Source organism: Papio anubis, chromosome 3 (assembly GCF_008728515.1).
Source record: "Papio anubis isolate 15944 chromosome 3, Panubis1.0, whole genome shotgun sequence".
Lineage (NCBI taxonomy): Eukaryota > Metazoa > Chordata > Mammalia > Primates > Cercopithecidae > Papio > Papio anubis.
Window position 1 is genome coordinate 13,684,878 of NC_044978.1, and position 15,734 is coordinate 13,700,611.

At 39.1% G+C, this 15,734-nt stretch overlaps 1 protein-coding gene across 1 annotated transcript in view; it reads left to right on the forward strand.

The window, feature by feature from the left end:
* Positions 1 to 10,745: 10,745 nt before the first annotated feature.
* GPM6A (glycoprotein M6A) overlaps positions 10,746 to 15,734 on the forward strand; it is a 374,013-nt gene continuing 369,024 nt past the window's right edge. The window contains exon 1 of the mRNA XM_017959219.2: positions 10,746 to 11,100. Coding sequence (XP_017814708.1) covers positions 11,097 to 11,100 — 4 coding nt within the window. The 5' untranslated portion in view covers positions 10,746 to 11,096. The remainder of the gene's footprint in view (positions 11,101 to 15,734) is intronic.

A 15,734-nucleotide genomic window follows, 5' to 3' on the forward strand; every position in this document is an offset into this window, starting at 1 on the left:
TCTGATACTTCTTTCTATATGTCCATGGAGTGTGAAAACCTGCTCAAGAAATCTCTTGTCCTCAACTCTGGCAGGAGAGGCACTTTAGAGGAAATCAGGAAGCATCCATGGATGAACATGGACCACGAGAAGGAACTGAAATCTAAACTCTTACATTGAACCACTTCCTGCTTTTAAGAATCCCTAACAGATTGAGATAATGCCCATGGATTATATGTGGAAAGAGATTCAGAACTTGTTAATGGGTCAGAAGTATGACAAAGCAATGAACATCCATCTGCTTCTGGGCTACGAGAGATTTGAGATGGAGCACTACCCCATTCTCCTCAAGCCTCGGCTTCAGCTGATCCCACCAACAGCTGTACTCCTTCTGCACTTGCACGGTACAGCATGAGATCTCTGCCATCTCAAAGCGGCAGAGTTTCAATGAGCCTGCCGTTCCCACCTTTAATTCTTACTCTAAGAATAGCAAAGACATGGAAGCAGCCTAGATGCTCATCAGTGGTGAATAGCATAAATAAAATGTGCTACATGTACACTAGAATACTATGCAGCCACTAAAAATGAAATCATAACCTTTGCAGCAACATGGATACAGCTAGAGTATCCTATCCTAGGCAAATTAACGCAGGAACAGAAAACCAAGTATCACATGTTGTTACTTGCAAGTGGGAGCTAAGCATTGGGTACACATGGACATAAAGATGGGTATAGTAGACATATATTAGAGGGGAAAGGGCTGAAAAAATATATATTTATATGTATAATATTTATATATATATCATAGACATATATTAGAAGTGAAAGGGCTGAAAACAATCTATTGGATATTGTGCTCACTACCTGGACAACAGGATCATTCATAGCCCAAACCCCAGCATCACACAATATACTGGGGTAACATGCCTGCACATGTACTCCCGAATCTAAAATAAAAGTTGAAATTATTTTAAAGGTCCCCTTATGAGCCCTTTTGTGGAGCACCGAACAACTTGTTATCTGCTGCTACCCTATCCATGAATCACTGAATATTCACATGAACTCATCACATTTTTTCAGAAACATAGTCAGAGTACCACAAGAATTCAGTGGCCCGGGCAGAACCAGGAGTCAGAGTGGAAGGCCAGTGGCTCTGTGAAAGTGCCTTCTAGTCACCTAACCTGCATGGAAGTGAAGACCACCTCCTTACAGCATAGCCCTCCAGTATGGTCCTGTGGCCTCCCTCTCTACCCACAATGCCAGCAGCACTGGTGAAGCCCAAGTTGAAACTGATTTCCTCCAGGGTCTATCCTCCAAATGAAACTCCTTTCACTCTGGACAGTTCAGACAGATGCATGTCCAGCAAAATATGCCTGAGGATATGACCCCTAGCCTCTTCTTCTGACAACACCCAGAGCCTACAGTGGGACATTGGGAGGTTCTTCACCATTGATCTGCAGATACGTATGTTTCTAGTTGGCCAGAAAAATAACAGCATGAAGCTGAAAGCAGTGTGTATCAGACATAACAAGATGGGCGCAGAGGCAGGAGAGGCAGTGATAAAATCAAGTAAGAATGTCAGGAGTTCAAGCTGTGCTCCCTGATTTTACCTGGAGAACGAAGACCATGAGCTCCATGGAACCCACCGAGATGCCAGAGATGAGCCGGGTGCATGGTCAAGAGAGCTTTGTGCAGTGAAGAATGCAGGTGTCCAAACTCTAAGCCTGGGGGACTGCCAGTATTCATCAGAGAGATAAGAGAAGAGACCTCTGGCCCTAGTCATAGGCCTGGCCCTCTGCCCCACCTGGTGAAGCTCTAGAGACTGGACTGCTTCGAGAACATGGTTCTGTAAACATTAAAAAAAAAAAAAATTAAAACAACATATACTAATTATTGCGTTTAAATGTTAAGGAAAACCACTCTGCTTTATTGCTATAGCTGTCACAAGACACTTACCTACAGCTTTGCAATGGGGAGGCTCAAAAGCCTTCAAAATTCTCTTGTGACCCAAATGCAAACCACAAACAAAATCACTTTCCTCAAGGGAAACCAAAGCCCAGTGAGGCCATCCTAGGAACAGAACAGAAGTTAAGGAATTGTAAAGGAGACTGTATTTGGAAGTTGTTGTGTTGGTGTTTCTGGCTGGGAAAATAAGGCCAGAGGGTCATATCTGTAACGACATGTATTTTGTGAAACAACCACTTCAATCTTTATAAAACTGAAACAAATGAGCAAAACCGAATCCAAACCAAAGCAAAAAGCAAACACAAAAAAATCTGAGTCTTGTAGATGGAACCTCACTCCCTGGTAAACCAGTCTGACCTCCCCATCTTTTTCATCGTTGGTTACCCTGCTCAAGGATCCATGATTTCCTCTTGGTCCTTATTCATTATAAATTATGAAAATTTATGCTTCATGTTTATGGTTTACATAGACTGTTTTCATTTATTCCCATCAGCAATTTTCATAATTGCAGCTAATATTTGTATAATTGTTTAAAATGTTCAGTCTTTCAAATGTATTATTTATTTAAATTGGACTTTAACATTTTTTTCTTTCTTTCCAATCCCTATAATCACTGTGGTGTACTGTAGTATCCCTATTAATAATTCTCCCAGCACCTGTCTTTGAAGACTTGCCTCAATAGCAGGAACTGTCACTTCTGCTGAATTTTACAAATCTACTCTTCAGTCTTTCCCTGGATCTCACTGCACTCCAAATTTCTCAGCCTCTGAAATATTAAGGTCTAATACAGCAATAGCTGACCAACAACTTTCGTCTATCCCCATCTTTCAAGATTTATTTACCCCAAATCTGCTCTTAAACTTCCTTTATCCTTTCAGTACCTTGGCCCCTTCTTCTCTCACATTCCATTGCTACTGTCCTGGGGTCTTCTTTCTTCCTGTTCTAATTTAGACCCAAGATAAATTAACTCCTTTTGTTGTTTTTGCCATCAACCTTACCTCCCTTTTCTCCCTACTGCTCTACCATTACACTCACAAATGCTCTTGGTTTTCTATTAATTCAGTTTTCTGTTTTATCCTCTCCTATAGTCAAGTTATAGATTGGTGTCTCTGTAAATTTAGATTCAGTCTCTGCTTGGACCTCAATGTTACTGGATGTTTCTTTATTATACCATGGTCACCTCCCTATCCTCTTCACTACAGCAGCTGTAACAAACTTCATTACTTTTCTTAAGTGGGGCTGCAGCCCCAGTTTGTTTTCTCTCAGCACATCTCCTTCCTAGTACCTACAGAATACTGAAGTTATCAGGCCTCCACGAGGTCCTGAGGTTATCAGCCCTCTGCTCCAAAGCTCCATATTTAAATAAAAATCTTTCTTCTTTTTTCTTTACACTCTCTTTCTCTACTTCTTTTTCTATCTCAGAGGATTAGGTAATTTTGCCTCTTCTCTCTGGCTTATTCCTCCTCCTGTGTTCCAGATAACATCTCTTCATTCTACTCTAAGAAGTAGATCTCAAGATTGAAACATATATATGCATTAACATATTAAACATACAGTTCTTTTTCTTTCATAAATAAACTTCCTCTGACACTTATTGCCCACTCTACCTTCCTTCACTGTGAACTGTAAATAGGTTGTCTACACTCTTTTCCTATCACCCATTTCCTTATTCCTTATCTCTCTGTTCTTCACTTTTTGATAATACTCTTGCTACTGTTTCACCAGTGACTTCATAACCACCAGTCCAAAGGGAACTTGCCAGTCCTCGTCTTCTTCACTCTTTCTGTTTTATCTAGTTGACACTTCTTTCTTGTTGAAACTTTCTCTACAGGACTTTCTCTGGGTTCTTTCCCTAGCCTAAGATTATTTTTTGCACTCGTCTGCATGAACTCCTCTTGTCCATAGTTATTAAATGTTTGTGTGTTCCCATTCTCTATCGTCAGTGTTCCTTTCCTCTTGCTGAACATTCTCCCTACATACCATTCTCCATCGTCAGTGTTCCTTTCCTCTTGCTGAACATTCTCCCTACATACCATTCTCTATCGTCAGTGTTCCTTTCCTCTTGCTGAACATTCTCCCTACATAAATAAAAAATCACTGGCAATGTAGAAATGATACTTGGCTGGGACATAAAATGCTCATTCAATGACCCATAGTCACTCTATGCCTACATTAAATCCCAATGCTTTTCAAGTTCATGTGACATTAGTAATTTTTGGTAAATAAAACTGGCTTAAAAACTATTAGTAAAATAAAATTAGAATGTCTTCAGAATTGTAGGTATTAAATATAATTCACACATTTTTGCCTGGATCTATTGGACAGATAAATTTATACTGTCTCTTCTAGATTTTTTTAAGGCCAGAAAACGATTTCTTCTGTGATATATTTGACGCTTGCTTAATTTGTCTGTGAGTTTATTTCTTTGATTTTGAGTCTTTAGAGTCTAGGGTTTAGAGACTTGGTCACAGTGAGGGCTAGGGCACAGCACCCGAACCTCATCCTACCTGACCCAGCGGTGCCTCATGGCCATGCCGGGAGGAGCTGGATTCACTAGACGTTGTATTGAAAGGTCTTTCCCCCTTGAAAGAAGTTGGATTCACCAGGAATTCTCTTGAAATGTCCTGGGCACTGCCTCTGGTATATAACAATTAAAATTGCTAACTTCTAAGGTTTTTCCCTGAAAATTAGGGTTACTAAGAGTTAGCATTGTAATTAATATATAAAATTAAAACTACCAGGTATAAGAGAAACATTTCTGTATGAAAAATGTATAAGGAAAGTACAATGTGTTTTAGGTGAGGAAGGTTATAACAAAGGTATGAGAATGTGGTTTTTGTTAAAGAAAAGGTAAATTAATTTTTGCCTAGTTCAGAGGCCATATAAATGTTATTTAAAATTGAAGGGAAAAATAATAGGTAAAACTAAATGGATATAGAAAGTTGGGGAAAGAAAAAGAATGAAAAAATTTTTGAGAGTTATAAAAGTTTTATACAAATCTTATGTGGTGTGGTCAAAACTGATTGAGATTAAATGGAACTATTTATAGTATTTTATTAAATTAGCTCTAACATTAATAACACACTGATGCAAAGATATATTTTAGTTTTCTCTTTTGAACATGATTTTCATGTAGTATTGACAAGAGATAGTATAATGGAAGATTATTGTTCTTTTGAATAAACTGCAAAAAATAAGAAGTAGAAGGGAGAGTTTGACTCACACTGTCTTTATTAGGTACTTTGATTGGAAAACTGAGTCTCCTCTCTTTCAAAGAGTGAAGTGTTTTGCTTTTGAAATCTTTTAATTATGAATTTGACTAAATGAACAACTTATTTTACAGTGGCCTGTGATCCTATTTTGATCAAATCTTTTAAAACTTTCTTTTTTTTAATATAAAGTGTTTTAAACCTTTGATATTTGACAAACTTCCAAAACCAAATTTTAAATTCTAAAATTAAGTCTTTTGACCTCAAACTAACTTTTGGATATTCTATAAAGAACCCCTGGAAGTCCAAGAGAGATATATAAGGCTTATGTGATGTGTAAAAATCATACAGAAATATTGTCAAATAAGAAATGGTGCTTCACTCTCTTTGAGTTATATTTGTATAAATGTGTTCCAAAATTGCATGAAATTCCTAAAATTCTGATATGTCTTGGTATATGATATCAGTTACGATTATAATTATTATGTTAAATTGCAGTATGCCACAAAAATGACCAAATGTCCTTGTCAATTGCACCTTTAACCATGGCTATTCTGTATCTTTTGTCATCCTCAGACAATGATTGTTTTACTTTGAGTCTTCTCAGAAAGTAGTTTGCAATTGGCTGCAGTCCAAAATGTGCTTATTTTTCAAGGAAATTCATGGAAAAGACATTGCCAAGTACCTTTGAATACAGGTTTCTGAGAACTTCAGAGGTCATACCATTAGACTAGGTAAAAACTTTCAGAAGTCTAATAGAAAAACTAATGAGTTCATGAAGATTGCTAACCCAACATCAAGCAGAACAAAAGTTAGTCATGTAAGACTGAACTGATAGAGAACTGGAATGATTTTTCTATGATTTTTTAAAATTTGAAATATAGCTGATGGTTTTTGTTTTCTAGAGTCAAGAAAACTTTTTTTCTTTTGAACTATTTATAGCTTACGGTAATTGGTAAAGTATAGTTTTGTGAGCAAAGTGGAAACATTTACCATTTTCTCTACCTGATGTCACTAGAATTTAGAAACTATTTGTGGGTGGTCTTATTTTATGGCAACATAGTTATTTGCATATGTTCAATAAGAATCTGTTTTCTTCCAAAAGAATACACAATTGTAGACAATATTTTACCAAGGCTGTGGATGGAATGACATATTTTCAGATATTACCACACTACTTTGAGGAATTGAGGTTGACTTTCTAGAGCTGATTTTAAAAAAGCCCCCAGTAAATACTGGCCTGGTGGCTTGTCTATATGGTTTTCTTACAAGGTTCCTGACCTTGCAGCAAGTAGAATGTCACTTTTTGGCAGGTTCAGGAACCTCAAGATATTTTGGAATCCTTGAGAAAAGGGGAATGTATCCAATTCATACAGGTATTAGACAGTCTCATAGCAAATCCGTGGTTTGGCTTCCTAGCCTTAGGAGGTTTTTACAAATCTAATGTGAGATTCCTTAAGTAAAAGTTCCAGCAAAGCCAACTTTAAAAAAGGCTGTATAGCAAATCAGTGTTCTTACTGCACTTTGTGCACATAAGTAGGCCAATTATAATAAGAGTAAATCTTACTTTGCAAATAAATTGGTCTTACTATGACTCATCTTTAGTAGACCTGGGGGACTAGAGAGAGAAACATATGTTTCAGAAGAAAACTATAGTATACCTGTTATTGAATTTTAGCCTTGTCCATTGTTCTTAAGTTTTTATTATTTGCCTACAATTTGGACTGTGTTCTGAATTATTTTCTGGCTACAAGTCTTTAAGGTTTTCACATTTTTGTGTCATTTTTCTAACTTGAAATCATTAGAAATTAAAAATGTGCTGTTTAAAAAAAGCTCTGCAAACTAAAACTAGATAACATGATATAAACTTTGAGAAAAATCACTACAGCAACTTATATACAAACAGTCTTCATGCCTTTTGATGTCTGGACTCTTCCAAACATTCATTTGAATACCTGATTCAAACTACAATCCAGAAAAAACTCTGTCAGATTGCCATCTAAAGATCCTTCAGATATGCTAGAAAAATTAGTTTATAGACTACTCCAGACATTAATCTTTGTTTTTCTTATGTTTCTACAGAAATGCCTCTTACTAAAGATCTGTTTGTCTGCACCATAAATGGAGGTCAAGCCCATCTGTCATGCCGCCTCCTGGAGTGGGACCCTACTGTTTACCTCAGCTGAACTTTTCTCAGGACTAAGAGACTGATTAAAGAAGATATGGGATAACATATTTAAATTTGTTCTTTTCTGCTTATCCCAACTTGTTTTTCTCCTCCTTTGCCTGCCTCCTAAACAGCAACCTTTAACTCACATCTTTCCAAAGTTATCAACCTTGCCTTTAGTAAGTGAAACTTTCTTAAAGAAAAATTTCCAAAAGAGAACAGAAGGAAACTAAAATATTTCCCCTCCAAATTTATTTTCTTGACATATTTCAAGAAGACTATTCAGAAAAGCTAGAAATTCAAGAGTAGCTGAAAAGCTGCCTTTGGTGAGGGGAGATTCGCATCAGTAGAGAAAACCTTCATTGATGCAGCCAGGCTTTCTCTGAGACCTTCCTTTGTCTGGATGTGGGAAAGATTAAAAGTCTGAAAGAAACATTTACTCTGTGTTCTCAGTGAGGGCTGAGCCCTGCAAGGTCTCATCTGCATAGAAAGACCACCTTTGCAAGCCTGGGCTCCTCTTCTCCCCCTCCCATAAGCTGTCTTGCCACCGTAACCTATTTTGCCGTAATATAAGCCCCGATTCTTTCTTTAACCTCAAGATGGAATATATAAGATTCTCTACCCCACTGGGGGTTGAGGTAATCGCTCTGTGGTTCTCTGCGCACATTAATAAATTTGTACGCCATTTCTCCTTTTTATCCATCTTTGCTCAGTAGATTTTCAGTGAACTTTCAGAGAGCAAAGGGGGAGTCTTCCCTTGGCACCGACAAGGTTATATAATGAAAAATATCTAGCCAGGCACGGTGGCTTATGCCAGCACTTTGGGAGACAGAGGCAGGTGGGTCACCAGAGGTCAGGAGTTTGAGACCAGCCTTGCTAACATGGTGAAACCCTGTCTCTACTAAAAAATGCCTGTAATCCCAGCTACTCAGGAGGCTGAGGCAGGAGAATCGCTTGAACCTGGGAGGTTGAGGTTACAGTGAGCCAAGATCGTGCCTTTGCACTCCAGCCAGGGCAACACGAGAGAGACTCCATCTCAAAAAAGAAAAATTTCTATTCATCTCAGAATTTTACAAGTTTAGCTAAAGCCTCAATTTTGAGTCCCATGGTTGGTAAGTATCTCCATATTTTAAAAACGAAGTGTTAGTTGTATTTCCACAGGACTTGCTAAAAGGTGGTCTAAGCAATGAAACTGAAGATGAGGGATGAGTGGGAAGAATATTTTGGAAGCAAAACCTTAATACTTGATGGACAATGAGGTGACAGGAATGAGAAAGCAGAAATACTGGATAATTAGAGTAAAAAAATATAATGTACTAAGTGAGATAATGAATTAATTTGCATATGTTTGTTGAATTTCCATATAAAATCTTGTAACTTGTTAGGTTTCAGGTGAGATAATGGCCTCTGTATGCCTGAGATCTAGGATACTGACACCATTTACATCATCACTGTAAGATAAATGAATTAAACATCAACATTTTGATGTATTCACTTATAATAAGCCAAAAGAAAGACATCATGATTTTGATTATTAAAAGCCAGTATATGATGATTTGTATATTTAATGTATTCCAAATGTCATATATTTTACCGGGAATGTTAAAAATATTTATGAATTACATTTACTGTTAAAATATATCACCATCTTTCTCAAGCATGTGGCAAAACCAGTTGGATACTGAGAAACAATGTGGTTAGTTGACTAATATCATGGACTCTGGAGTATTTTGTCTTGGGTATGAATTTTGCATTCCCATTTATTACTAGAATTTGGGCAAGTGCCTAATCTCTGTGTGGATTAATTTCCTCATCTGTAAAGTGGGGATACCAGTATTTTTCTTTTGTAGTGAGAATTATATTAGTTAATACGAAGCCCTTAATACAATGCCTGACACTTAGCACACTGTACTCAGTTTATGTTATAATTATTATTTTGTATTTCAGGATTATCATAGAATACCATGGGAAAAAAAAATAGTTCTAATTTTTAGAGTTCAAACATTATTTTGAATAAATCTTCAGGAAATAGATTGTAAGTTGCTTGCGGTGATCCTAAAACTGAGCTTATGAATCAATCTCCAAAATCTATCACTTATCTTTTTTTTTTTTTGAGCTTTTTTTTTTTTTTTTTGCACTTCTCTCTGTTGCCCAGACTGAAGTGCAGTGGTGCAGTCTTGGCTTACTGCAGCCTCAACCTCCCAGGATCAAGTGATCCTTCCACCTCAGCCTCCCAAGTAACTGGGACTACAGATGTACGCCACCATACCCAGCTAATTTTTTGTTTATTTTTTGTAGAGATGAGGTCTCACTATTCTGCCAAGGTTGGTCTCAAACTCCTGAGCTCCAGCGATATGCCTGCCTCAGGCTCCTGAAGTGCTGGAAGTACAGGCTTGAGCCAGCAACTTACCTTTATTGAACAAATGTATTAGTGTTATGCTTTGCAACAGTCATAGTTCATGTTAGTCAATTTCCAGAATGGTGATGCATTTCTGAGTGATATGTTGAACACTTTTAATTTTTATTGACTAATTCCTTTTCCCTCCCATAAGAATGACTGTATTCCCATGTAACTGAAGTGCATTTACAACACCCCTGCCAGGAGTATACAGCTCTTCCATTACGTGAGAAAGCTGTGCAGATGTTTCTGTGGCATTTTAATGATATGCTCTGCATTTATCCATGCATTCTGCTAAAAATATTGTTAGTGATTTTTCATATCACCTTTTCCCCATTAGATAGCAATGTTCCTCAAGGTAAGTAATCATGTCCATTTTATTTTATTCTTCCGCTTACTCACAGCATAGATATGTGCATACTTCTGGGTGTGCTTTGCATGAAAAAGCAGTGTACGATACCTTGGGGACTGATTTACTGAAATAACTTCTCCAGTATGACTCTTGAAAGAACTAGGTCAATAACCCATAGAATTATATAATTTTTTTTTTTTTTTTTAGCTTGAAGAGGCCTTAGAGATCACTTTTTCCAGATCCTTCATTTTACAAATTAGGAAATGAGCCAGGATTACAACTCATCCTCTCAACTGCCAAGCCCTGTGCTCTTTCAGCCTCATCAACTGCCTCTTGGATTGAGTTGTTCATTTTCCAGGTGATTTCTGCATATTATTGTGTGTGTGTGTGTGTGTGTGTGTGTGTGTGTCAGGGTGCGTGCGTGTGTGTTTATGTGTATGGTTTTTAGGACTTTATAACCTTGTCCAATTACAGAAACATATTTTATGTAGAAGAAAGAGGAGATGACAAAGTATAAATTAAAGGGAGAATTTTATCTTCCTCTTCTCTTTATTAATGTTATTATCATTAAGAAACAAAATGGTATACAGAAGACAAGAGACCATAAAATTATCATGTGAAACCTGTCTCTTGGAATAATCTCTTTCCAGATTCCACTTAGAGATCATTATCTTGGCTACTGAGACAACGTGTGTGTCTGTAACGTGCATTCAATGTATTTAGGAGAGAGACTTTGCACGTGTCTCTAATGAAAGGGAAAGGGGGCAGGGTGGGGGCCTCTGGGGAGGAGATCCACAGCGAAGGGGAGGGAAATGGGCTTCTAGCAGAGGAGGCAGGTGGAAAGAGGGAGGGGTCTGTGCGCCCGCAGAGTCGCCAGGCGTCCTGCGAGTTGTCTCCGCTGGGAGGGGCGAGGCTGTCACTTGCCAGGGCTCGAGGAGCCCGAGCGCGGCTTGGAGAACTTGGCCCCGCGCAGCGCCTGGTCACTCGCTCTCCTCTGGGGACTGCAGAGAAGCAGGACCTCGGGCCATGGGTGAGTGCGCGGGCGGGCGCGGACACTTCGCCCAAAGGCTCGTCCTCGGGAATGGGCATTATAGAAAGAAAATGAATGTTCCTCGGCCTCCGACTGCGTCCCTCCCAGCTCTGTTTCCCCCGCGCCCCGCGCCCCCCGCCCTCTTGTCTCTGGACTTTGTTTCTGGGAGCGAGGCGATGGCTATGGGTGGCACCTGGAGGTGAGGGAGGGTGCCCGACTGTTTACAGTGAGTCAGGAGGGTGGGAGGCTGCGCCTGGGCGCTGATCCTCTGCGTCGGCCCCACGACCCAAGCCTGGGGGTCCGGTCTACTGTGCTTGGGGCGGTATCTGGGAAATAAAGAAAGACTAAGAGACCCAGGATCCGAATAGCGAGCAGATTACAGGGAGATCTCTGTCCTCCGGAGTTCCCACGTTTTCATGTTCTCTTTGGGGAGCAAGTTGAAACCGGGCACGAGAAATGGAAACTTCCTAAAACTTCCACTTGGTACAGGTTTGAGCAAAGGAAGGTGCTGGGGCAGGGCCAGACTGGGGACAATTTCTAGTCCCTCTCCAAACGTTGTGCCCATGTGCACAATAGGTTTGAGGTTGAGGCCGAAGGCTGATTCTTCCTAAATTCGACCTGGGTAAACAGCGTGGTGAAAAGGGCGTCCACACTGGCTCGGGTCACTGGATAGTGGAGTTCGGCGCAGCTCAGCTTCGCTCAAGTTTCCAGGCAGGGTTCGCTTATTCGGTGTTTAGCGGAGGCAGCTTGGAATAGCTCCAGGAATGTGATTGTGTGTGGCGGAGGGGAGGAAGAACTGGGTGTGAAATAGCCGATTCAAACCCACCACTAAGACGCAGGGTCCCACGAGTCACCTCGAAGAGCGAGGGAGAGGCTGGGGAGGAGAAAGCACTCCCATCCCCGGACTGCAGCATCCACAGGCGCGGGGGCGATGCTGCTCTTGCGCGGTTACCGGCTACGTTCAGCCCGCAGCCCGAGTTACTCTTCCAACCCCAGCGCGCTCACTTCTTCCAGCCAAGTCCACTGGGCGCCCCTCCCCCTGGCTTCTCCCTTGTCCTTTGTTGTGAGGGATTTCTTCAAGAGTAAAGGAGGCCTTGGGGACTTACGTGCTCGGGTTGAAATTCCTAAATTCCCACAGGCTCAAGGGTTAGGGGATGCTTTGACTACTAATCATGGAGTTTATAGACAGTAGCCAACTTGGAAGAAAGGAAAAAAGAGAAAGCTGAGGACATTTTTGCCTATGAATGTTAGCTGTGATCAAGACATTCATAGTCTCTTCTTGCTTGACCCTTGGAAGAGTCTTAGAAGGACCCATTTTTAGGGCCTTTGTATAAACAGCGTTGGAAATGGTCTTAAGAAGGACTGTGTTTAAATGTTTTCTGAAAAGGAAGGAGTATTTTCAGGTTAAAAAAGAAAGATAAAACATTTTCCCAAGTGTGGCAGAGAGTATTTCGGACTCTTTTTTTTAATTTGGTTGTTAAGTGTTGTGTTCCATTGGAAAGACAGGAATATTTTTAATTTTTCTCCTAAACAGAACACTTACTGTTCTACTTGAGCCTATAAACTCTTGTTTATATGCTCACACAGGAGAAAAGCTGTCATAAATGGAAAGTCAAAATAATTGACTTGAGGTACTCTATTCATTAACTCTATTAAAAGCATTATGATGCCAATTGGATCCAACATAATAAAATGTCCAGAAAGAATTGCATAATTTACCCTTGTAACCTCAAGTTCGAGAGGACTGGCTATCAAAGGTAAGGTATTCATAATTTCAAAGTTAATTACTTCTTTAATTTCCATTTCCATACTATAGTGAAAACAATTTGTCCTGGATTTTTGCTTCAATGCTCATGGATAATTATCAATCATCCCTCATTATAGGAAAGTGCTGTTGTGTGGGATGGTGTGGAGTTAACAACTGAGTTGTCAGGATCCAAAGCTTGGTCTGTAACTCTTAGAAGTTCTCTTTCCTATCTGTAATCTGAGAGATACCTAAAATTTGTCTGTTCCTTCTTCTGCCAGAAGTGGATTACATTTTTCCTATTGTAATTGAGGTCACCAGAAACTCATGAAGTCAGGGGCCTAGTAGGAGAGATTAAAAATATTCCTGAACTCTCTCTAGGTGGAGGTAGGGGAAGCAAGTGAGGAAGCCAGAGGTGAGGGAAATAGAGAAAAGAACAGGCCTGTAGCAAGGGAGAGTGAGGGCATGAAGCCAGAACTCAGGACAGAGATTCAAGTATGCAGTCCAGAGAGTAGCAAGAGCCAATAAGCAGCAAGGGGCAAAGCAGGGAAAGCAGGAAGGAAGTGCATAGGGGAAATAGAAAACATTTGGCCACTTAAGGCCATATCTCTCCTCTTCCTTTTAATTTACTTATGAAAAACAAAACTTTACTACTTAGAATCTCTTCTATTTAGTGGTAGTAGGGATGGTAGGGAGTTTAGCATTAAAGTCCAAATGGCTATGATAAGAGGGAAAAACAGTGTAGGAGAATGCTAGATTGCGCCAACAAATGGAATCCAGTTTTTTTTTTTTTTTGGTTTTGTTTTGTTTTGCTTTTCCTGGTATAATGACAACCAAAATTTATCACATAAAGAAAGGAAGATAGTGTTATGGGGATGAATGTAGCAATCAATTCTCATTTGTCTTAGAAGAAGAAATCTGAACTCTAGCACTGTGGAAGAATGAGAGTATTTGGTTAATCAAATATTCTGAATAATTTATAGTCCTTCATATCCGTAATGCACAAGGCTGATTGTAAAAAAAAGTTATTTGCAAAGTAGGCAATTGCAATTTTGGCATCTCTTCTTTTTGTTGTTTGATTTCCTCATTGATGCCCTCGGCTTCTTTAGGTACGCAGCAGGGTTTTCCCTCCACTCCAAAGTTTTACTCTGCAGAAAGGATGCAACAACATAGTTCATACTAAAAAAACCCTGCAGGGCTAACCCATTGCTCAGAGTACTTACATTTCAACTTCAAGTTGAATTTTAACCTGCAAATCTCTACTTGTGGAATTTCAGGCCCCATTGGAAAGATAGGTCAGGAATATTTTTAATTTTTCTCCTGAACACAACACTTACTGTTCTACTTGACCACATATATATCACTATGAGATCGTTAATGACTGTTTTGTTTAAAAAATGATGTTGAATATGATTTAATTTGACAGATACTATGAAAAGTTTAATGGGAGTGGTACTGAACCTGTCTTGGAGGAATGTGAAACATTTGAAAGGGAAGTGGTTTTAGGTAGAATAAGGAGCTCCTTCTCAAGGCAGTAAGGAGGTGAGTTTGGGGAGCAGTAGGACATGGAGCTGGATTGACAGGATGGGATTTGATTTTGGAGAGCCTTTAAAAGCAATGAGAGGAATTTAGAATTTACATGATAGGAAGTAGGGTGCCTTGGAAGGTTTTTGAGCAGGGAAGACATAATGAGATTAGTGAAAATGTTTTTTAAAACAGAATTAGTTGGAGGGAACAGACCCAGTTGTCACAGTAATCCTGATGTAATATGATATATGTCTAAACCGGTTTTGGGAATAATATTACATTATATATATGATATGATAATAATAGAATATGATATATGTCTAAGCCGGTGGAACTGGAGAGCAAAAGATGAATGAGAGATAAGTCAAGTGAAAAATCTATAAAATTAGGCAATGGAGCAATAAGAGAATGAATATAATATTTTGTCTAGAAATTTGAAATCTTGAAGACTGGGGAAGTAGTGGGTTCCTTGATAGAATATTTAAAAGATAAACCAGATGGTTTACTTTCTGCATGTTTTGGATGAAAAATTAATTTCATATTTGAAATGTTATTAAGAAGTGATAGCAAGGCTGGATGTGGTGGCTCATGCCTGTAATCTCAACACTTTGGGGGGCAGAACGAGGTGGGTGGATAAGTTGAAGCCAGGTGTTTGAGACCAACCTGAGTAATATAGTGAGACTGTCTCTACTAAAAATACAAACATTAGCCAGGTGTGGTGGCACACGCCTGTAATCCCAGCTACTCGGGAAACTGAAGCTTGAGAATTACTTGAACCCATGAGGCAGAGGTTGCAGTGAGCTGAGATCATGCCATTACATTCCAGCCTGGACAATAGAGAGGGACTCAGTCTCAAACAAAAAGGAAACAAACAAGCAAAAAAAGAAGTAATAGCAAGACATCTAAACACAAATATTTAGTATGTTAGGAACACCTGAGAATTTAATCAGAACACAGAACAAAAAGGAAAACAAAGATGAAAGGGTTACCAACCTTTAGTGAGAGGAAAACCCGTGAACTGAATTATCTATTTGCAAGTGTGAGTATAGGGAGTACTGGTTGAGGGACAGTGAGGGAAAGGATAAATCCTGTTTGACTGAAGAAGGACACCAACTACATGATATGTACTAAATGTCCTAACATGAGAACAGTGAAATGTGACAACTTAAACATTCCGTGTTAGATTTGAGAGTCTACACATTTTGACAAGAGAAAAATATCAAATGGAAATATTTTGCTCTTACTCAATTTGAGTAACAATGGAGTTGGTTAAGTATCTGTAAAATTGTTTGCAAATTTGGACAAAGAATAATGACACACAGTATTGTCTTGAGCTCATAACTTTTTTTTCAGGGAAACTATG